The sequence below is a fragment of the Lineus longissimus genome, chromosome 16 (assembly GCF_910592395.1).
Source record: "Lineus longissimus chromosome 16, tnLinLong1.2, whole genome shotgun sequence".
Taxonomy (NCBI): Eukaryota; Metazoa; Nemertea; class Pilidiophora; order Heteronemertea; family Lineidae; genus Lineus; species Lineus longissimus.
This window is the reverse complement of record NC_088323.1, coordinates 8,877,951-8,902,979: the sequence shown is the minus strand read 5'-3', so window position 1 is coordinate 8,902,979 and position 25,029 is coordinate 8,877,951. Positions and strand designations below refer to the sequence as shown.

Here is a 25,029-nt window from a genome sequence, read left to right as displayed (position 1 = left end):
GGAAATCAATGCACGCTCCGCGCCTAATACAATGAAATTAGTGCATGACGCTTACAATTTGAGAATATTGAATATTTAACTGTGCGTCTGAAACAATAAAGATATCTAATTTTGTACGGACCTTTTGTCCCATCTTTTGTGATAGCCAACTGGACTCCATCTTTTGTGTATTTTAACGCTCTCCCGCTGCAATATAAATTATTATCTTCTGTGGCTCGCAAGTCCATCCACAACCTGAAATGATTCTCATCGCCATAATCCTTTTCAAGAGTTAAATTACTTAAGGTCTTCGGACATGAAATGTTTTTTCACTTCCTCCCACTGATCTAGTGACCTCATTCCTTCGGGGTAGAGTTTATTAGCAATTCCTTCGAGTGTAACTTTCAAATTTGAAATTCCTGACTCGAATGTTTCGCTTTCTCTGGCGCCATCGTTATGAGCGGTTACAAATAGTAACAACATTCCTTTGATGGATCTTTTTGGATAATTGATGTTTTCATTAATCAAAGTTGTATCTGCATCGACGCTCAGAGTCTTCAAATGATCAATCCAATTGTAAAATACCGAAAACCCAGAATTGTAATTATTGAGCAATTGTCTCGCAACTGACTTGTCTGTAACACATATATTTTTTATTTCATAATTCATATTCGCAGTTGAGGTAGTAAAAACGACATCCTTATTTGGTGCCAAGGTCGATCATGTCAAATATAACGTTCCCTGAATGAGAAATTTGTAAAACGATGTGTGGGTTAACAGCAATTCAAAGTCAATTGGGATTGTGTACTTCTTGTCGAATACGATTTTAGAATCTTCTCGTTATTTGTTTCGCCGGTAATATCAGTGAAAGCCACACCAGATCTTAATTATCTGAGGTTACTACTTTGGATTCCCTGAAATACTCTGTTTTCCCTCTCCTCATTTGTCAACCACAAATCTTTATCAGAGGCGTACAAGTAGTAGTTGTCAACTTCAAGAAGTTTTTCTGTTCCCCATTTAACCGATAATTTTGAAATAAGATTTCGACCCAAATCATTTACTACAGAAATGTTTTTGCCCCCCCCCCCCCCCACGACTGTAGCCAGGTCAATATTTTTGTTACAACCTGTATAGTTATATCTAAAATTAGTTACATGGTTTCCCACAGGTGGTGTTGGCCATCTTGGAAATTCTAAAACTACACACCCAAATTTCATCTCCACAAAATTCTAATTTTTCCCAATTTATTAACCGGCCAACCCAGACCACCGGGCTGCAATCTTTCCCCTGGATCTGCGACACCCATACACCACCATTATAAAGGTTATTGTATCAGGTTAATTCAATTTATTCTGTTTTTTAGTGAGTCACATGTGGGCTCGGTTTCATGGTTTCCATGTACATGATGATGCAGGCCTAGGCTATATGCATGTAGTGTGTATGTGCATATGTGTACATGAGTACTGTACTGTATGTAGGGTTGGAATGTGGTTAAAATAAACGGACTGAATGAATCTCTTTTAATAAATTATCTATATCTGCTGCGAATGGGAATTTGGAATATTTGGCTAGCCGTCCAGGGGAATTTCCATTGGACCCGCCCGATTTTCAGTTGGTTACAAATGGCGCCCAACGTGGGGCAAATGGCGCTCAAGGTATAGTGTTTTTTCCCCAGCTTTTGTAGTACATGATTGCAGGTGAGTGATTTTGATTTCAACTAAACCTAGGCTTATTGTCATATTTTGTGTAGATAAGTGCTTTTTGTGGAGCTGGCAACATTATGTGTTGGGCTTGGTAAGTGAAATTTACAGTACGTTCCTGTGGTATAGTGCATTGTTGTATAACATACAGACATCCTTTTATTGATGTTAGTAGCTTGTCTTTGGCTTGTATGCTATAGTGTAGGCCAAGGAGGATACCGCGGTGACGTCACGGCTTTTCCAAGATGGCGCTGCATATTGTAAACAAACTCGATCCACGGCCAAGGGAAAATCAAGTCATAAAAAAAAGTTAGATTTTTCGCATCAAATCAGAGTTATTAGTACTTTTCTGCTATGAAATAAGTCTTCAGACAATAAGTTATTATTTGAATAATGAAAAGTGCTGTTTTGATGGGGGAAAATAGGGTTTTTAGAACCAAACAGCCGGGCACCGATCTTCCAAAATTAGCGATGGTTTCAAAACAGTCTCCCAGATATGGGGCAATCTCTTCATTATCATAATGGGATTTGGAGGCATGTTTACAGATTTTACAAGTTTGAGACCTGTAGGACCTAAAACTCGCATAGATCCCCATAGATCCCCTCTATTTGTCGAGTTAGCGCCCATGTAAGATCATGCATTTTCGGACACTAGAACGCCAAACGTCTTTTTTATTTGTGGAAGTTAATCTGCTCTGTAAATTTTATTTTACACCGGAAGAATCCATACTAGGTATTGCAATATTTCATGTCTATTGGTGTTTTTGTGTACAGGAGCGCACCAGACAGTGAGACGTGGAGATATGTTCAGCGCTGGTGCTGTCAGTAGACTGATTCTGATTGGCCATAGCGATCAGTAATATGGGTCGTGATCACGTGATATGACGTCACCGCGGTATCCTCCTTGACTGTAGGCCTTCATCTGACTTTTTGTCATAGGATATTGTTGCACATGCATGTCGAAACATGAATGTCTGTGTATAGGTGTGCATGTTTTTGGTGCATTGTGGTTGCTTTGCTTTGGTGAGTATATGATTATAACTTTATGTCTGTGTAGTTAATTACGTTACACTGATGCTCAATGCATGCAATCGGCATATGAATTATTGCTAGTGTTCAGAGGGTGTTTTCTAAGTTAGTGGTAGGCAAGTTTCGTTGTATTCCCATGCGCTTTTGCTGCATCGATTGTTAATTTACATTCAAATTATTTTTCAATCATAATTTTCGATTTGCTTTCAGTCTCAACTGTAGCCATGGATACAACGACGGATACAAAGGATATAAGTATGAGTTCACAGGAAAGGCAGTGGAGTATGCGCCTAAAAGTATTTAGTGGTAGAAAATCTCTGTCTTCGAATGAAATATATTTCGAAACATGGGAATTTGAAGTGAAGGAGTTGATACAAACCACGTTGGATTGTGCCATCCAGAATCGGTTGATTATCGGCAGTTTAATCCAACCAGCCGCCGGATTGGTCCGTAGTATAAGCACAAAAACTATACATTAGGAGAAATGGAGCAAGTCCGCTATCCGTAAGGTGGCAGCACCGTTCACATCGCCAGCCAATCAGAGGCCCGCAATCGCTACCATGGATCCCGCAACAACAAGTTTGGAATTGTCACGCACTCGCGGCGTTAATCCCGATTATTGTCAAGTAATGTAAAGTGTGCTCCTGTTGCATTTGTGAAGAAGATTCAGTGGGTTTTTGCCAGATTTGGACTCTGACGAAATTACAACATTCTGAAAATTGACCTCCAAGGAGGAACGCCCCCCCCCCCCCCCGGCCAGGCCACACCCCACACCCTGCTAACAGGACCACACATTGGAGTAATCAGGCCAGGGTCACACCACATCCATGCACCACCGAATCATCTTCACGAAATTACAACATTCTGAAAATGGTCTTCCAAGGAATAACGACCCCGCCCCCCCCCCCCCCCCGGCCAGGCCACACCCGGCCCACACCCTGCTAACAGGACCACACATTGGAGTAATCAGGCCAGGTCCACACCACACCCATACACAACCGAAACATCCTCAAGGTAATGTAAAGTGTGCTCCTGTTGCATTTTAAGGAAGAAGAATCAATGGGTTTTTCTTGATTTGGACTCTGACGAAATTACAACATTCTGAAAATAGTCGATTTTGAGGACCCCAATGTTCAACGGTGAAGTTTCTTCAAATACGCTAAAACTTGGTGGAGGTGCTCTATACGGTATCGCCATCTGCACTTGCTATCGGCAACTAAAATCCATGCAACGCGCGCGAAGTTACAAGCCTTCAAAGTCACTACATTCTCTAATTTTGCCATTTTTCAAAGCAATTCTAATGCATTTAGGCTTGGAAAATCGGGCAAATTTCACCGTCGATGTGTTCAACTTAAAATTTTCTTCAAATTACTTGAAATTTGACCAGGGGATAGATATATATTATATCCTTCATGTCTGCTATCGGCAACTTGCCCCCAGTTCCCCTGGAAGCCGTGAGATGGCAATACCTACGTGCTCAATGTATTTTCTATTGACCGGCTGGTCTGCCAATTAGGTCAGATCGGGTCACGTCTGCGCATGCGCGGGGTTGAGTTTATGCTTTTCTCGTAATGATCTGCTGAAGAATATATTGAAACAGCGGTAAAAGTACTATAGTAAAAGCAGCATAATGGTCAAACAGAAGATGCTCATACTTATAAAAAAATTTGAAACTTTTCAGAAAGACGACGAGCAAGCCAGTACATGTAACTATCTTCAGCGATTACTGACTAGTTAGGTCGTTTTCGATTGATATTTAATTGGCCTCGTTGCTATCTTTATATCTACATCCAAGTTTCTTTCGTTATCGTGTGTTTTGTAGCCACGACACGTGGTTTTGGTGTTGTGCTTTGTTTCGGCGCATCCGCCAAGACTTTCGTGCTTAAGACTTGAAGAAGTGATCTTCTTCCGTTTAAACGCTTATTTTCGTATTTTCTCGTAGTTATTGAGGTCAGCCATGAGGTAAATATTTTATTAATGTTTGTAGCACTTGTAGAAACCGTTTGTAGCGATAGCCATTTCTTACTTTTCATGTATGAGTTGTTTGTTGAGGCTCGGCCTCCTAGGTGCCCACCAGGCGTGCAGCTATTCTAGTGTCAGCAGCTTAGTGCAGAGGGCAGCACCGTTCGGCCTCGTGTTGTTTCCTACTGCTGTGCTCTTTGTGTATCGGGTATTTTAGCAATACCGTTAATTTCGTAACCTTTCACGGTTATCATAGTTGTGGCTAAGGTCTACCTTTAGATTATTGCCATAGGGCATTCTTGCTGCTGAGTTGTATCTCAAAGTCATAGTGAATCTGTATTATTCACAATGTGATCTTATTTCTGTTCCTGAAAAGTTGTTTTCAGTGTATTTTCTCCTTGAAATCGATCACTTCAGGTACTATTACTGTGCATACCTAGCTAAATTAGTGTCTAGTTTCGTCTCTGATGACATTTATTTCGTAAAAATCGCTTTTTTTTCTAAAAAGGTGTTTTTGTGGTCATTTTGGCTGTTTATTTCGAGGGTATGGTAGGAGGTCATCGTTCACTCGATAACTCTTTTTAAAATGAAATAAAAGCGTTTTAAGATACATGATATGAATTGATATTAATATTCGTTAAGTGGGATTGTCGGTGGACGTTCATTGTTGAACAGTTGTGCTGGAATTACGAAAATATATCGATATCGTTGAGAGTTCATTCATTAGGGGCCTGTTCTCAATTTTCCTTACAACGCCTCTAGCACTGGGCAATTGCCACCATCTTGAAAAGCAGTGCCACGGATGGCTATCGCATCGCCACTACGCATGAGAACACGATGGCTGCCCTGCGCTGCATTGATAGTTCGTAATAAATTCACATAAAAACACACCAGAAGATCTTCGATTTTATTTACAAAGATCATATTTTGTTATTTATTGATAAAACAAGCCATTTTACCACAGCAGGTGACACATATTAGGCCTGAATAAGACTTTAGAATTTGAAGTGGTGGTGACGATGCCGATATCCAAGATGGCGGAATTATACCAGTGGTCAAATCTCATCTATTTTGGGTAATTGCATCATTATTTCTTTTTGTGATTGGTGATTTGTAAAATTGAGAATGATTGAAAAATCAGTATTTTTTCACCCAAAGACATGAGTGAACATTTGATAAGTTTATTGTGATTTAATTGGTAATTTGGTCGACATTTTGACAATTATATTTAGCAATATTTCGATAAATGCGGACCTGCTTCTTCCTCTTTTCGTAGTGACGGTGTTTCGATAACTCAGGTCAGTTTCACGGCAAAAATAAGTGGTAGTTTTGAAATTCGAATGTGCATTTATTGATGTAACGATAAAGTACATTTCCGAGAATAATTAGTGAAAGTTTCAGTAGGTGTCGATTTTTGTAAAGTAGTGTACTACAGGCGATGGATTGGCTCAGCCATGTGCTCGTCGTGTCAGCGGGGCGCAAGCCGTCATGGGGGATGTAGGCTACACTACAATGCACGTGATTGATGGTTGAACATTCACTCTCGTTGACAGTGTATTATTGAAATATTTGATTGTGATGATGGTGTATTGTACTAGGCCTTGCACGCTCCCAACGTGTGGCATATTTCACATTGATACTACCAGTATCAATTACAAAAAAATAGATTGTGAGTAACAATAGGCCTACAATACTACAATCAAGATGTACAGACCGGGGGAGCTGGCTGTACGTACCCATAAGTCTTTGCGGTAGTCTCGCGCGTACCGGATATAACCCATCAAGCTTTTCTCCTTCAGAGAAATACTGCGTTGCGCTCAAGTGCCTTATAAGGCTGTGAACAAAATTAACGTTCGACCAATGAGAAAGCCACATTACCCTGCATACGAGGTTGGACGCGTGATCACTAAATGACAAGTAAAAATAGAATCAGACCACATGTTTCTATATGTCAGAATGCTGCCGTTTGCGCTGTAGTACACGTGTGTTGTCCAAATTTTCGATTTCAAGCAAGTTTAAGGCCAACCTCGTGTCCACCAGACTAATGCATAATTGGCAGTTGAGCGCAACGCAGTATTTCTCTGAAGGAGAAAAGCTTGATAGGTTATATCCGGTACGCGCGAGACTACCGCAAAGACTTATGGGTACGTACAGCCAGCTCCCCCGGTCTGTACATCTTGATTGTCGTATACAATCAATGCTACATGTCATGAGGGTGGGAACGGGGAAGGGGGGGGGGGGGTAACTGTCTCGACGTCCCGTTAGGAAAAAAGGCTTATCCCGTTTCCCAATATGCAATTTTAGCCGAATCGTGACGCAAAACACGGCTTGTCTCGAATCCCGCTAAAATAAGGGTGTCTATCCCGAATCCCGACAGTTATTTTCGGCCCATCCCAGTGTCCCGAAAATACCCGTTCTCCCCCTCATAAATAGTAGACCATATTGTCACATTGATGTTTTCTTTCATTACAGTTAGACTTCGAGATCTACATTTTCGACAAAGGCCTGGTGTATAAATATTACGTACTTGATGAAGGTAATATTAATTTCTTCAAATTTGAAGCATGACGTTAATGGGGTACCAGCACAACTTCATTGACTGCTACGTGGCGCTGGTGGTAACTAAGGTATTGCATCGCTCATATCACTTAAAAAAAACATTTACCCTAGTTACGACCAAAGCTGTTTAGCAGAGGGCGATACCTCATCAGGAGCGCCACAATCATATCATTGGTGTGAAAGCATTTGTATGAAGTTTTTCAGTTCTCAATGTGTTCAAAACCTTAATTGTGAAATTGTGCACTTCGAATTCAAATTTACGTCACTACGTTAGTTTGACATCCATTGATGTCACGGTAATTTCACTGTTATGCTGTGCTGCTTTCAGGTTTAATGACACGAATGAGTACAAGTACATTACATATTTTCGACGAAGGCCTTCTGTAATTTCACACGCTTCTTACGGTTAGTATTGATTCATAATTTCTAGTAAAAAAGTTAATTTTGAAAGTGAAAAATATGTTACAATACAATAGACCTGCAAATACCATATACGCAAGTTTTGAACAAATATCACACATATTCCCCAGTTGACTTGTGATGATATTGATAATGGTGGTGGTGGTGTTATCATGTACATGGCTTCTAACGTAGTAAATGTTTTCTTTTCAGCAACATTCAATAGATTTATTTACTGTATTATCATTTCGACCAAGGCGAATCGACACTTCAATTACACAAGGTTAGTAACTTTTGTTCACAAAATCCAAATGGAGGCAAATACGGAACAATCAAACTTAGTCATTCAAGTCAGTTACTGAAGCACAGTGAAAACTGTCGGGAGTAGTGCAACTGATGGCATGTCAAACTTCCAGTGACTGTCCCTGTCCATATATTTCAAGACAGTACAAATCTTGTAATCATTTTGTTTATGCAATGTACGTTATTATGTATCATTTCAGCACAATCAAACTTAGTCATTCCAGTCAGTTACTGAAGCACAGCGAAAACTGTCTGAATTAGTGCTGCTGATGGCATGTAATTACTCTACTACCACTACCAGTGACAGTCAATGTCCATATATTTTCAAGTGTGCGAAATTAGTACTCGTCTACTTCTTAGTGTTATTTGAATGCAATGTATGTTATAAAAATATTTTTTCAACACTATATCAACCTTCTCATTCCTGTCAGTTTCTGAAAATCAGCTAAAGCAATCGCTACCAATGCAGCTGATAACAGCAATTCTTTTTGTTCCCAATGCCCATCCATGACAATATATTTCACGCATGTGACAATCGTGTAATCATCCTGTTTTTTGTGTTCTATTCATGCAATAAATAAATTCAGTATTTTCAAATCATTGGTGCTACAAAATTATTCTCATTATAGATTATTCATATTTTATAAAATGCTGTCATGTCAAATTTTGTGTCCTATAAATCATTATGAAGTCGGCATTTTATATACAACTTTTGTACTCCTCCTAAATAAACATACAAATCTTGTTTTATGTAAACTTTGTATATGTGACCCGTCACAGCAAAACCAGGCGCATGTCGCTCTGAGCTTGGCAGGTTGAGACGGACTGTTTGTTCATTTATCTATTGTCTGCCTTTTGTAAAATATGAGCACATCAATTTCTTCCATTATCTCCTGGTGTCATTTAGGCTCATCTTCTGTGCGACATGTACCTGGTTTTGCTGTGACGGGTCACATATTCTATAGATATACAACACTCTAATGTCACAATGCCTCTCTCACTCGCTTTTATATAGCAGGATGTATGAATAAACATGACACACCAACTATGTACAAAATTGCTAACAAACTGCACCATTTGTCAGTACACCACATGAAATACAGAGATATGTCTTAATTTTAATCTTTCATTAGCGACACCATTTCTTACCCGTGTGCCTCCTTCATTCATACATCTTGTACTTTAACTCAAGATACCCATCTTTGAATATTTTTAGTATACCAAGTACTACAATGTCAATGTATTGAAGTCATGTTCTTGTAGTGTTATTGGCTTTCTATTATCTTGTCAAAATACCACTTGGTTCTCGCAAAATCTCAATAAAAACAAATGCTATTGCATGTATTGCATATTCTAACAGCTATCCACTGTATCGATTTATCCATCATCTGTACTATTTGTCACAAAAATGTTATATTATGTAAATCATATTTCATTACATAATGCACACTGCCAATTACTGCTGAACCATTCATATGTCATTTAAATGAATAATTTTCAACTTTTTAAAACCGTCTTATAGTACTGTTCTTGTCACTTAGCTGAACCAATTGCTCTATAGCATGAAATTTCCAGAAATGAGCCAGGGACTGAAGTGCTGTTTTAACAGAGAGGTGTCCTAAACTGAGAAGTCGAGTTGAATGGAAACAACCAATTTGGAACCAAAAACTACTGTCCTTATTAAAGAGGTTGTCCTCAATAGAAAGGTGTCCACAAAAAGTAGGTCCACTGTATATGAAAGTACAAACCCTGGTACATGTAGTGACATCATCTACTCCTCAATGTGGACACCTGCAAATGCAGCGACAATGTCACATCAGTTATTTAATTCATCGTCCTTAGTGCAGATGGCACCACCCATCAAGCATGTTGGTGACGAATAGTGTCGCAGCATTTCGTCACCGAGCTTACACGAAAATGCACTGTCATTCATTCAGCCATAAGTGTAAGACTGTAGGGTTGTTTCCAACCAAAACATGTTCGAAATGTGTCAAGCATTCGGAACACCCAAAGACTGATTAGAGAAGTCAAAATTGAATGGAAACAACCAATTTGGGACCAAAACCAGTGTCCTTATTGGAAAGGTTGTCTTTAATAGAGAGGTGTCTACTAACGGAGGTTCCACTGTACATAATGTAGGAACCCTGGTTGTGACATTGTCCACTCCTCCAGCTGCACACCACCAAATCCACAACAATGTCACACCAGTTATTTAGTTCATCATGCTTATGGTCATTGTACTTTCATCTTATGTAAAATGTAACTTTTTACACGGTTTCAATAAACGATTTGTAATTTGTAATTTGTAAATTATAAATTTCACTAATAATTTGACGCCGCCAATTCCACTGGTCTTCGAAATACGTAAGCTACACTGTTGACGACTATGACATTCCTCACAAACCACATTGTGAATCAGACGCCGATAGGCTTGTATTTATATATATTTACAGTTTTACGGTCTCAACAGCGCTTACCGAATGAGCGAATAAAGAAGATAGATCTGTATACAAAACTCGAGTACTTTCGATAAATTCGTACGGGAATCTACAATATATTCTTCGGGAAACGATATCTATTGATGAATAAATCATCTCTCATGCAATCCAGCTGATTGAATCGATCCCTGAATACCCGTTCTCGTCGAAGATTTCGCCTATTCCGTTCCTGAATCAAGCGCAACATGATTCCACGTCTACCCTGGACGAAGTCCTTGCGACTAAAGGAACTCTAGACTACCTTCAGGTTTAAAGGAACTGAATAAAATAAAGACAGGATAAAACCACTACCTGAAACACTCTTAATGGTAACATTAACCTAGATATTTTAAAGGCACGTTTATGAAATGCGTTCTTCCTTTAAGGGGTGACTTTATCCTAGCATTAGGGCTAAAGGCACTTTATTAGGCTTGGTCTTATCACAGCCTAAGTAGGTCACCAGTTCTAACAGAAAAATATGTGTATTTTGACAATTAAATCACCCTAACTCGAACATGCTTGAATCAATCTAAAAACATTTGCATCCCGATCAAGCACCCACAGTTTTGGACGGATTGTAATGGTTTGGGTACAAAAATGAAGGTACTGCTTTTTCTTCCCTTACAGAATGATAATGTTACTTTAAGATCATTTGAAATGATTCATCTCTAAAAGTGACATTAAATACTCAGTTGTTTTCTGCAAAAACTGCCTGTGGGTAAACTTCACCCAAAATTGTCTTAAATGACTGTAAAACACAGTAAGTTGCATGATCTGATCAGCTCTGGAACAAAGGCATAAGCTGAACCTAGCCATGCAAATTTACCAGTAATGACACCCAAGTCAAAGATGACAAAACACGAAAGACTCCAAATTGCCAGGTTCTAAAGAAATCATCACAAGCAACTTACAAATGGCACAATTATTGATTAAACACACATGATAATTAGCCTGTCCTTGCACTCAGTCATTGAGAAATCGAATCTCTACACGAATTAGTGTCATGTAATAACTATATCACAAATTAGCGCAAACCGCATAAGGATGCGAATTATATGAATATCACGGCACATGGAGCCGGAGCAGCGATCCGCCTACACCCCTTGGAAGCTCCATGGCTTAATCAAAGTAGCTAACTTTTCAAACAGCACTAAACACCACAAAGAGCTAAGGTAGCAAATCTCGTCAACCCAAACAGGGTCACCTTTGACACATATAACGAAGGTAACACTGGTGCCATTACAATGCAGAAACAAATTATACCACTTGGAAGCTAAAGGCTTTCGTTTCACACTGCACAATGATGGATTTCCATTTGAATTTCGTACTGTAAACCACGTTATACTAAGTACTCCTTGATTGATCTAAGGTTACAGCGCATTGTCCTGTGTATACTAGTAATCCAATTACGCGCAGATTCGAGTAGGCACAGCTTTGAAACTGGCCTCGTAAGTGTTGTCGATTTCGTTTTGACACGAACAGAGCGCACACAGCTGTCCTTCCCAGGGAAGACTTCGACCACTCGATCTGGTGGTCACAGGTTCGTCGGAGATGATTCTTCTTTCATCAGGACGAAATCACCAACTTTGAGATTGTCCACCTGCCCCAACCATTTCTGACGTTGCTGTAGTATCGGTAGGTATTCTTTGACCCAACGGCTTCAAAATAAATCCGCGATATATTGGACATGCCGCCATCTACGCCTGTAGATGTCTTACCTTACGAACCTACCAGGGGGTAGATAGGGACCCGACATGAGTAGTAGCAGATGGTTTGGCGTAATTGGCTCGAGATCTGTGGGGTCTTCCGATAGTGGAATGAGTGGACGCCCATTGATGATGGCTTCGACTGAACAGAATGTCGTGGTTAGCTGTTCATCGGTAACTGTCTGCTCGATCATGATGACTTGGAGAACATTCCGGACGGAACGTATCTGACGTTCCCATACTCCCCCCATGTGGGACGCTGTGGGGGTGTTGAACTGCCACTCAATATCACGTTGTTGCAGAAATGTCTCAATCTGATGCTGATTCCATTCCTTTACTGATCGACGCATCTCTCTTTCTCCGGCCGAGAAGTTCGAGCCGTTATCTGACCGTTCTCGGGCAGGTTTCCCGCGGCGGGCAATGAAGCGTTGCATAGCATTAAGGAAGGAATCTGTATCCATTGAAGCAAGGACCTCGAGATGTATAGCCCGGAGACATAGACAAGTGAAAATGCATCCGTACCTTTTCTGAATGCTTCGGCCATTCTTGACGCTGAATGGACCAAAGCAGTCAACTCCAACGTAGGTCCACGGTGGCTTGTCAGGGGTGACCCTATCCCAGGGCAGGTCTGCCATCATCGGTTTCTGCAGCGATGCTCTCAGTTTTCTGCATAGCATGCAGTCATTTCCCACCTTGGCAGCGACTCGTCTCCCATCGATTATCCAAAACTTCTGACGGACCAGAGACAAGACGTGACAGGAGAGCTCATGGTAGAATCCAACGATACAGGTGGAGACTGGATGAAGCTTGGGTAACAACATCTGATGCTTTGCTTCTTCAGGTATTGGTGCATACTTCAGTCGACCACCAACACAAATGACACCTTCTTGGCTCATCACAGGATCAAGCAGGTACAGCCGACTGAACTTCGTCAGGGCTTTACCCACCCTCAACGTCTGGATCTCCTCAGCGAAACTTATCTTCTGTACGTATTTGACTATTTCAATCTAGGCCTGCCTCAGCTCATGGACTGACAAGCCTAGGCCAGACTGAATCTCTTCATTGGGTTGACGTATTTTCTGAAGGAGGAATGACTTAAACCGGAGTATCCATGCCACTGCTCTCTTGAGATGATGCCATGACGAGCATTTTGACAACAGCCGATCCAAACCCATTGTCTTATGCTTGGCCACGGCAGTAGCAGCAAAGTTGGCCATCTTCGTCTTCACTTCAGGGTCTTCCTTTTGAACATCGTCTTGAGCAGGTTGGATAGGCCAGTCCTCCTCCTTTGACCATCGGAATTCTGGTCCCCGTATCCATCGTTGAGATCCTACCAATTCACCAGCAGCAAGGCCCCTCGATGTATCATTAGCCGGATTGTCGCTCGTGTTCACGTAACGCCACTGGCTCGGCGTTATCTCAGACTGGATGGCTGCCACCCGATTTGCAACAAAGGTGTGAAAGCGACGATCTGTGCTATGGATGTACCTCAGGACCAGCATGCTGTATGACTATGCAATATCTACGTCCAATTCTCTACGCAGCATCTTATTCAGCTTGACAGTCACCACGGCTGCTGTAAGTTCAACCCTTGGTATCGTCATCGCCTTCATGGGATTCAGCTTTGCTTTTGCCTTGACGAACGTACAGTGGATATCGCTATCTCCATTGACTATCCTCAGATATGAGACTGCTCCGTGGCCCACCAGCGAGCCATCACTGAAGTGGTGCAGCTCCAACCTCGACCTTGTACCAAATTCTGATGGAGATAAACATCTGTCCAAGAGTTCCAGCCTAGGCAGCTCCTCAACCCATTTCGGCCAGCGTTCTCGTATTACTCCCGGTACAGTGTCATCCCAGCCTAGCCCAATCCTGCATAACTCTTGCAGAATGTGTTTAGCTGTCAGTGTGCAGGGAGATGCTAATCCTAACGGGTCGAAAACCGAACTGGTTAGACTCAATATTCCTCTTCTTGTATCGGGTTTCCTTTTGATGCAGATCTTGAAACCAAACGTGTCTTCTTGGACGCACCATTGCATCCCGAGAGCTCTATCACTGGGCAGATTACTCCCGATCTCCACTTCGTTCACTCCTGCAGCCCTTGCCTCCATAGGTACTGTCTCCAAGACTTCTCGGAAGTTGCTGAGCACCTTGGTGAGGTTGAAACCGGAGTCACGCATAATCGCCCTCATCTCCTCGACTACTCTGGTAGCCTCAGGCACAGCTTTCATAGAACAGAGGTTGTCGTCTACATAGAAGGATCTTCTGATCAGATTGATTGTCTCTGGATTGAATGTACCTGCAGCTAAGGCATCTCCAGAGGCTTGCCTCAGCGCATAACCGCAGCAACTCGGCGACCAAATCCCACCAAACACATGCGACATCATCCTACATATCACTGAAGGATTTGCTGGATAACCGTCCTGCCACCACAGGAACCTCAAAACATCTCGGTCTGCTGGTCTAACGCGCACCTGGTGAAACATTGCTTCCATGTCACTTTTCACTGCGACGTGTTCTTGGCGAAAGCGTAACAGGACTCCTATCAAGCTGTTGTTGTAATCTGGCCCTTGTAGTACAATATCGTTTAAGGAGAAGCCATGAAATTTGGCCGCACAATCGAACACTATGCGGCAATTATCTGGCTTCTTCTCATTGAAGACAGAATGGTGCGGTAAATACCAGGTCCTTCCCTCCGGCCCCTGTGCATCTTCTGATGGAACGATTTCCGCATACCCCTTGTCTATCAGATCCTGTATGCCCCTACTGTACTTCTTGTATAGCTATGGGTTCGACTACAGGCGCCTCCCCAGCATACTGGGCATACGTTCAGCCATAACGAAGTTGTCTGCCAGTCCTGGGGTTTCACGTTTGAATGGGATCGCTAACTGGAAGTGGTCACCTTCTTTAAAGTCTGCCCAGATCTTTATGGCTTGCTGGTCGTATACGGACATTGCTGGCTGATCGTCCAGCATCACCTCATTCTCCACTTCCCAAAACTTCTTCAGTTGGCTTTCCGACCTGGCGTCGCGGGTCGTATCCAGGCATATGAAGTTGCATTCCGCCTTGTCATGGCCATGCATACCCATGGATCCGTTAAGGGCCCATCCTAGTCGGGTGCGGGTGGCATAGGGGTCACCCTTGTTCCCTACTCGTACATCCAGGGGCGCTAGGGCTTCTGGCATGTCCTGACCGATCAGCAATTTAACATCGGACAAATCAGCACAAGGTAGCTCGCATTTAATTCTTTAGCGGTAAAGGGCCTACTACCCTGCAAGACGGGAAGCCTGGTACCTAAGGCGTAACACGATGGTATGTGTATCTCATTGTCTTCATCGGCACTGGAAACATCGAGGGCAGCTACCATCATCGTTGTCCCCTTATTCTCACCGATGAGGGTGGTGAGTGACATGGTCGTTTCCTGTCCCTGAACTCCAAGCTCCCTCAACAGGCCTTCTGTACAAAAGGTGTTAGTCGAGCCGGAATCCAACAAAGCATGAGCTTTTATCGATCGATCAGCAGCAGCGGCTCGTATAGTCACCGGGATAATCGGCTGGGCTATTTTGGCGGTCCCGGCCCCTATGGCCGGCTTCCCAATCCAGGCATTGCTCCCTGTATTTGTAGTCTCAGCATTTTCGGCTCCTCTTATGGCCGTCTCCACTTGCGTAGTCACCCTCGGAGTTGATGCAGGTGGTTTATGATCAATGTGTAGGAACTTAGTGTGCTTCTTGTTGCACACTATACATCGGCGATCTACTCTACAGTCACCAGCGAAATGTCCCCCTTTCAAGCAGTTATCACAAAGCCGCTTACCTCGTGTGAACTTGAGCCGATCCTCGGGCTTGGCATCCTTGAACTTCTGGCAGCCAAATAGGCTGTGACTGCCAGCACACATTGGACAGAGTGCACCACCAGGTGTGCCACCACCGCTAGGTGAACTCTTAGTTTGCCTCATCGCCTGAACATCACTAACACTCGGGGACATCGCCGTGTTGAAGCTGGTCCCCTTTCCTCGATATCTGTTTCGGTCGTTCCTATCACCCTGACTGTGTCCATTGCCAGCACCTGCTTTGGCACCAGATGCCTTTACCCCAAACATCGGATCGTTGGCTTCTCTAGCCGACTTGGCTGTGAACATTATTAAGTCTGTTATCCTGGGGTAGGCTCCCGTCGCCTCCAAAGTATCAACAGCCCTCTTCCTCCATCTTTGCTGTAACCAGAAGGGCAATCTGTCCACCAGTCGTACCAGCCATCGAGCGCTGAGTGTCGACCTCGGCAATTCTCCCCATTGCCTCAAGGGTTTGTTGGCAGCTTTGAAGCTCATCAGCATAGCCCTGCAGGCACTTATGATCTGAGGGTTTTATGACTGGACCCTCAGTCACCTTCGAAATCCGGGCTTCAGCAATGACATGGTTGCTTCCAAATCTCTCTTGTAGCAGGGACCTGACCTTCACATAACCTTTGCTCGGGTCCATCATGGCACAGCACTCAATAACAGTAAGGGCTTTACCTTTACAATACTGTAATAGTCTATTCAACTTCGCGTTGTCCTCTACGTGGGCCCTTCCCACAGCGTTGTCGATGGATCTTATGAAGAGGTGGTACCTCAGAGGATCCCCGTCGAAGTACATTATCTCTGCTTTTGGTAGTTGAATAATGTCCAACATTTGCCTCAACTCAGCACTGTTCGTCGAAAGGTTTGAATTATTCATTACGTTGTGATTCGTCGCCACAACTGAACCCACAGACAAAGCTAGATTTGGGTCTGGAGTGGTATATCTGACAAGATTGTATGGGCTCTGAGCCCATGGCACACCATACCCTACATCATTATTACTATAGTCTGCTGAGCCACGTACCTGCGGCCATGATCTGGGGAGGGGCCCCCGATTGACCCACTCCTGTGCCCCTGGGCTTAGTGGAGTGTCAGCCTTCTTATCCACTAACGGTTCACTGCCACTAGTTTCACTAATATCAAGTAGAAAAACTGCACACTCAGGCTTCTCAACATAATTACTAAGCTCAATGTGGTTACCAGTATCCTTACCCTGTCTCTGTGACGACGAGACAGACGATCTACTGGCAGCTGTTCTACTGGCAGCTGTACTGCCCCGCCCCCGTGCCTGGGCGTCGAGTTTTACCATTTCCATCCTTACTTGCAATTCTTCTTCCTCCTGAGCAAGACGTTCATCCTCTTTTTCCAGCTCGAGCTCCATCTCAAGCCGTCGCCTCTGCTGCCTGACCGCTAGCTGCCTTGCCCGTAATTCATGAAGAATTTTCAGCATCTTGGACTCTGCCTCGAGCTCAGCACGTCTGGCCCCGATCTCGGATCCACCAGTTCCAGCTTGACTCACCGAAACCTCAGGCCCGATTTCATCCAATGTCGCCCAATTATCAGCTTGATACCTCGTGGTGTACATGTTGTCGTCAAGTTTCTTGAACTTTATGTAGGCTTGAAATCTAAAGCGTGGACAAAAATTTCCCAAGTTATGAAACACCTCTGTCTTCTTTATTTCTTCATCAACAGGAGAGGGTTCACTGCAAATACAAACAGTGAACAAACATAAGTAATGATAACATCAACAGGTAATCAAACCACATGAATTACAGCCAGCAATTATAAGACAAAACAATAACAATCAACACGAGTCACAACCGAAGTCAGTGGTGTCTTGAGACGTCCAGGAGGTGTTGCCCCCTATGAGAAGCATTTCGAACTACATGCACTAGGATTGCATACAGCCAATTAGGCCTATATTGTAGGGTAGATCATGAACCAGAATCATGAACAGGCCATAGAGGGTTAAATGAATAATACTGACGTGAACCTTGGGCACATTTAGTATAGTTACTGGTCACAAAGAGAAATATTTTACATGGAAAGTGGGGTGATAAAAACCTGCCAAAGACAAAACTGGAAAAGCGTCATGGGCGTGTCCTTATGAAAACGGCATCACCAAACCATGCAAGAATGCCTAAAATGGGCCTTACAACTACCGATCTTCAACTTACAGAAACTTTGTGCCTTTAAGCCAATCACCAAAGTTATTGAGACCTTCTTTTACTTGATCTGGTATTGACGGTTTTGGTTAAGGGTCTGGTTTAGGATCTGGTCCTGGTTCTGGTCCTGGTTTAGGTCCTGGTGGTGGAGGTTTAGGGACAGATTTAAGAGCGGTGCTGATAATAAAACCAAGAGTTGTGAAGATCATAACTACAGATGATACTATGGCACCAATGGTTAAACCTTCACTCTTGAAAAGTAACTTAATTCTATCCTTTAGTGAAATAGTTGAATCTGGTTTAATTAATACATCTTTTATTAAACGTTTAGCTCTTTCAGTTTGTGACTCCCTCTCATTGTCAATCCGCCATACCTTTGCCTTTTCCTCATCCAGTTTGTCTTCTAGTTCAGTTATTTCTTTTTTCAGCTCTTCTATTTTTCCAACATCTTCTTCTACCTAGTTTACATAGTCTCTTTGTAAATTTTCAAGCTGTTCGTTTAGTTCCATTATCTGCATATCCTTTTTCATTTTTACTGTAGCAAGATTATCACCAGCTTTTTTAATCCTCTAAGTTCCCTAAATGCATATTCTGTGAAACCTAATTCTTTAAGTTCATCATCAGTTGCATCAATAAACCTATCTATTGGTTTGGTTGATTTAATAACTTTATCGATTACTGTCTGTGTTTCACCTGATACTAGAGGTTGTATTACAGATGCTGGTCCTTCCATAGGCACTGTTGATGGTGTAATAAAATTCTGGTTCATCTCCTACCATAGCTTCTGGTTTATTACTTCCAATAAAATCTTTAATCTTGTTAAAAATTGTTGTACCAATTTTATCTCTTAATGTACTTTCAGCATAGAATTCACCATTCTTTTTAGTTAAAGATAATGCAACATCGTTATAGTTAGGAGTAAAATTTTGTATTGCCTTATCTCTTTGGTTTTGTGTCAAATTTTAACTTCAGCACCGTCTGGATAGTAAAACAGAACATCGCCATTAATATGTAAATGTAATACTAGATTATTCAAGTCTTCACTGACATATTTCCATTTTGATTTACTCAATGCTTTAACACGTTTATCCTCAATATCTTCGTAATTTGATTATTTTGTCTCAAGTTCTGCATCAGTAACTTTTGCTATTTCTGGTGTGTCAATAAATGAATTATCTGTAATTAAATTACTTCTATTACTTACACCAAGCTTGTATTATCATCACGGTGTTTATTGTAAGTATCATAAATTTCGTTACTAGTATCAGTTGTTCTAAAATCATCCGTTCCCTCAGTTTCAAAATCTTCACCTCCCTCATACATATTTAGTATTTCTGAAATTATCTAATCAGAAATTATCTAATCAGAAATCACATATTTTATTATCACATAATTTGTTATCACATATTTTTGTTTGTTATTACATAATCATAAAAACAATAAATGCTCCAGAGACTGCATACAGCATGAACTTAATTGTACTATGTGTTTCATTGTCATTTTTAATAGTGAAAGGAGTAACAATTTCCTTAATAGGAGCATCAGTACTAGTTCTGATATCATTCTGTCTATTTCTTCTACAGGGGTCTTAAAAGGAGGATCCTTAACTTTATCAACATTAGTTGTAACCTTTATTTTCTTAACACTATCTCCTTCCATTAGTGGTGTTGCTACTATCTTCTTCTTATTGATATCATTAATACCAGGTTGAGCATTACCTGGAGCTATCAAGACGTTATTATTGTAGTTATCTATCTTACCTACATTTAGAACCATGTTTGACCTTATGATGTACAGACCAGGTCATGTTACAAAATCTAGTCTTGTATGTGTTTTGGTAACAGCATTCTGGTATCTTAGAATTGAGGTCGGAATATCAGGGTATTTATGTATCGAATCTTTTAGCAGCTTTTTAAACTCCATCTGAGCATCTAATTCTGTCCCGGGTATTCCAACTATTGGTGTTCTAGTTTCTCCATGTGATCCCAAAAGACAGTAAACATATGTCCTGATCGAATCATTCAACCTCTGTATTCCAGGATTTGAAAAACCTGATGATTTAAGAGTCATAAACTGTTGATATGTTCGACATGGTTTTTTTTTATCACATCAAATACATTTTTATGTTGATTAACATAATACTTAATCCAGATATCTGGGAATTTGAAATTAACCATACCGGCATCCCAATCTTCATTAAACATTGGGGGCATTTTGTTTTCATAAACTTTCATTAAAGAATAATTAATTTCCGAGTTATTGATGTAATAACCTGGATCTGTTATCTTCAGGTCGTAATCCGGTACACTCCAGGAAGTCCACCCCTCATTACTTTCAAACACTGAGAAATCATATTCATCATTTAGCTGAAACTCACTCAATAACTGTCCTAGTTTATTACGATTTATGTTATTGTTAACTTCATTAAAAAATGTTTTACCTGGTAAAGGAATTTGCAAGTTTTTCATGATTTTACAAATTTGATAATAAGCGTGAAATCTGTAAAATGATCTTATCATCGTATTACTGTGGTTTAAATGGTCATTAATTGAAATCCCACAACCAGTTGTTGCAAACCATACAGCCAGGTTAAATTGATTCTGATAAAACGATAGTGGAGTATTAATCAGTCTTAGATAATCCTTACTATTTTTCAAACGTATTAACCCAGGAGTTATGTTAAATTCTTTTAGAGTGAAAAAACTATTAGGGGTAACACAAACATCAAAGTTAAAAAAGTCATATGTAAACATATCCTTATGTTGTATTGCCAATGGGTAATACCTGATCACTTTTTTAAATGGGGTAACCATTTCTATTTAAATAGCATTAATTTTGTCATTAAATACCAGTGTACAGACTTTACAGATTTTACATACTTTACTAGAAAGTGTAGAGTAATAGTAAGTCTAAATTAATAGGAAAATGCATACTAGGTTATTTCGGTTTTTATTACAAAAGGAACTGATTTCAACAAGTTGTGACATCAAATCATGATGTGACAACGTCTACCAGATGTGTCATTGTCGTCTCGTATGTAGGCCTCTGACACTATTTACATATAAATAACCTATGGCATGGCTATAAAACATAGGAAAGATGGGTACTCATATGCAGCCGCTCGCGGCTGGGAGGCTGGACTGATGCTTTTTACATATACTGACTTGCTACCTGTTGTGCTGGCATCAACATGATGATATCATCAATCTGGATCAAAAAAGATCACAATCAAACTTTCAACTGGTACAATGAGCCCCAACAAAAAAAACCGATAATTTTTCTGTATTAAATCCATATTGATAAACATTTTAAAGGAAAATGGAGACAATATTTGGCACGAGATTATACGTGGTTTGCATATTAATTTCAACCTCAGACAAGGTGCACCCAGGATGAGATTTACTCTTTCATCTCCATTACATTACACATGTGTTGCATTTCTGACGTAAGTAATTGTATGCAGCAAGAATGCTTGAAGAAAATACCATAAATGTGTAGATTTACTTAAAATCGTTGGATATGTTGTAATGTAACCCTGTTTTTATCAAGTGAACATGTATTACCATATCTGTTTTGAACCGATTTAAACTGTTTAAAGGGCCGAATCACCGCGCTTCGAATCATCGTCTATACGAAGAAACTTTATCACACGGCAGTTTTTCATTCATTACGAGTACAGTCCGCATTTAGCACCACCAACAATCTATTCGTTTCATGATCAGTAGAAAGGGACGCAAAGACGTGAAATGCAATATATAAGTTGAACATGTTTTGAATTTTTTAATAGAAGAAGCAAAAGTCAAACATGTCCAATAGTTACGGGGATGTGCCATTTCAGCATATTCACTCAATGGCGGCCATTCCAAGCAGTGGCAGCGGACCACTCCATTGCACTACTACCACACTGCCGGGGTGTGGTGTAGGGCCTACATGGTGTTGCATCTCAGTCGGTGATAAGATTTAGCTCTCTAGTGCAGATTGGCGGAAATGTATGAAAGAAAACCTAACGGAATCAAACCCATAACTGCAACAAAGCACTACACCACCACTAAGAATGTAATAACATTGCCAAATTCACCAACAAATAAACGTGAACAGACCTATTATCGGTAAGTCTTGTTCGGAACAGTGCGGTCATATCACCAGCCGCCCCGAAATTATCACGTTTCAGCCCATTCCAGTGTAGTCCGTTTGGTCAATTCGATGAGGCCACCTGCGGCCCTGCGCTTTCTCCATACAAGAGGTAGCAGTGACAAAAATCACTAGTTTGCTTTGTATTAGGTTCAATGATCTGAATCGCAAATAGCTACGTTATTACGTGAAAATGGCGCGTATGGGGCAGCATTCTATTCCATGATATCGATTTGCAAAGCAATTGATGTCAAAATAAGCATACTCATGCGTTGTTTTCTTTTAATCAATTTTACCAGATACAATTATTGACACTAGTGGTGTTGTTATTGATTAAACGTTATCTTGTTAGAACTTTAGTAATCATGTCATCACGATCTATTGGATGTTTTACAGCAGAGCTACAAGGGACGCCAGAGCAGAGAGGTGACTAAACATGCTGGTTTTGTAATTCACCGTTATCCTGATCAGCGCATCTTGTAGCGGATCAAGCTCTGATGTTGTGGGGGAAAACGATTGTTTTCGATATCAGGTCGGCCGTTTTCCCCGCCACCAAAGCCACATCAACGGAGCGTTGATCATGAAAGAGGCTAACTGTACTTCGGAATTGGATCCGAGTGTTGCCAAAATTCCATCAAAACCCGCGCCGGTTGATTTTTAATTCTAAAATTCCTATTTTTCAGTTACTAAAATTTGAGATGACGTCATCAACTACTGTAAAACTGATTTACTTTTGGCAAATGTTGTCCAAGTGAAGAGCGATATGTCTAATTATTGTTTTCGCATGGTTAATGGTTGGTGTACTTTTTACCTTTGGTAAATATTGTTCCGAATTACATGTGGCTCCATAAAACCAGAACTTGTCTCAGTGGTTGTGTCGGGCATTTTATTTGACCGACGAATGTTTAGGGTAACCACTGGCTGCAGATCAGCATATGTAATTTTTACACAAATGTATTTGAGACACTCGTGGCATGCAAATGCTGCATTTCAACACAACCAAGGAGGCTATTGGTTGAGTTTTCAAAACTCTCAGTTCTGCAAAAAGAAAGACGCTAACGAATTTTTCTTTGAAACAATGATTTGTGATACAAATGTATTTAAAAAAGTCACTTCCAGAATTAAATCATCAATAATCCGTTACCGAAATGTGCTTGTCTTGATATATTTCATGAAGTGACGTGATTGGGTTCGCCAATTATGATATTATCCCTGAAAAGGTCACACCTGGTCGTCGGGAAGCAATATCGTCTTCCAACGCCCTGGATCGATGGTGCTGACGAGGGAATTGTGGCTGCATGAAAATAAAACTGCACAAATGCGCCCTTATTGGTGAATATACTAAAATAACCAGTCAATCTGGTAACATGGACAATATAACTTTATATGCACTCAATTTCAAGGAAAGAAAGAGCTGGTTACTTTGCGGTGAACGCACAAAACCAATTCATGCATGTTTTCAAATTTGATTGCTATCCATAGGACAAACTGGCGGTGCATTTTGCAGGCTTAGCCGATAGCATTATACATGTTATATCAGGGCATAATGATTAGTGTGTAGATAAGATTTCAATAGCAATTCATAGCATTATAATACATTGCCGAAAAGATTTCATTTACTGATGAGCGCAGAAGGCTCATCTGAAATCCGAAATTCGAAATCAGAAATCAGAAATTTTAGATATGATATTAACCAATGAGAGGAAAGCTTACAAAATATCAAAACCAATTAGATTTCGTGTAACATTTCATTTTTAGCTCAGATGAATGCAAATGACCGAAATCGACACTGCGTTTATATTGTATCAACAAGATAAGTTCAACAAGTGACTGGTGAAATTTTTAGTATACCAAAATGCATTCTTAACGTGAAGATGAATTGAAAATAGTTCAAAGGTATTGCTTTTTTCCCTATTGTACATGCTAGCCTAGCTAGCTCAGAGACATGATGGAAGGAGGGTGTTTTCGAGTCCCGGTCGGGATGTGACATTTTTTGTTTTTTCATTTTTTGTGAGGGAGGTCAGTTTTCTGTATTCACAGGAAAAATGTGTTTTTGCTGAAAAGAATTGCATAATAGTGTTAGCAAGGGTTATAACTACAATTTGATGCAAAAGCTTATAAGCCATATATTTGACCTTTATTTTCTATTCATTATTGCGTCAAGAATGCATTGAGATTTACAAAAACTTTACCAGACAGCAGATCGATCTTATCTCGCCTCGAACGACTGTTTCTCAGTATTCCAAGGCAAAATAGAGGACATGGATACGTTTTTAAGTGGGGTTGGGGTTTGCCCGGGCCAAACCGGAGCCTAACAGTAAGATTGAGATTCAGACCATTTCTTTCCCGCCGCTCTGCCAATTCCCGTGCATTTCAATGGATTAGTGCTGCAACCTATCAAATTATATACTAGCATGACCCCCCCCCCCCCCCCCCCCCCCAACCGAAGGAAAGGGTGGCTTTTTCCAATCAAAATTTGGTGTCGATAGTATGAAAAAATGTACCATTATTAAATTTGCTGAGCAACCGGCCCTTTGTCAATTTCATACTGAAACGAGCAGTATTGTGTAGACATATAGTAGAACCGCCAGCACAGTCCTTCGACTGATAACATTGTCAATACAGACCCTTCACCGGTCTACATGAATATTGGGCTATGTCCGCTATACTGGTATGAAATGAACGCTTACCTTTTTGTAAGCTTGTCTCTGATTGGTTAACATTGGATTTCAAATTTCGGATTTGGACTTTCGGATTTCGGATTTTGAATCTAGGATGAGCCTT

General features: G+C 40.9%; 2 protein-coding genes and 1 long non-coding RNA gene across 4 annotated transcripts; 1 reads left to right on the top strand and 2 right to left on the bottom strand.

The window, feature by feature from the left end:
* The first annotated feature begins 5,838 nt into the window (after positions 1-5,838).
* LOC135500434 (uncharacterized) lies at positions 5,839-9,391 on the top strand. 2 transcript variants are annotated; one of them, XR_010449451.1, is made up of 5 exons: positions 5,839-5,968; positions 7,143-7,206; positions 7,558-7,634; positions 7,842-7,911; positions 8,132-9,391. It is a non-coding gene; the product is annotated as an uncharacterized LOC135500434 (long non-coding RNA). The 2 variants fall into 2 exon arrangements; XR_010449450.1 differs by lacking the exon at positions 5,839-5,968 and having other exon boundaries at positions 6,913-7,206.
* Positions 9,392-12,122: 2,731 nt separating this feature from the next.
* LOC135500853 (uncharacterized) lies at positions 12,123-13,010 on the bottom strand. Its single transcript, XM_064792521.1, has one exon. The coding sequence runs from the start codon at positions 13,008-13,010 to the stop codon at positions 12,123-12,125; it is 888 nt and encodes a 295-aa protein (XP_064648591.1).
* A 111-nt stretch (positions 13,011-13,121) lies between these two features.
* Positions 13,122-13,616, bottom strand: LOC135500852 (uncharacterized). Its single transcript, XM_064792520.1, has one exon. It carries the CDS (start codon positions 13,614-13,616, stop codon positions 13,122-13,124), a length of 495 nt encoding a protein of 164 aa, XP_064648590.1.
* Between the last annotated feature and the right edge of the window lie 11,413 nt (positions 13,617-25,029).

Bases quoted from the DNA above. Each gene is read 5' to 3' on its own strand.
- LOC135500853 (XM_064792521.1), bottom strand. From the start codon at position 13,010: ATGAGCCAAGAAGGTGTCATTTGTGTTGGTGGTCGACTGAAGTATGCA.
- LOC135500852 (XM_064792520.1), bottom strand. From the start codon at position 13,616: ATGCTGGTCCTGAGGTACATCCATAGCACAGATCGTCGCTTTCACACC.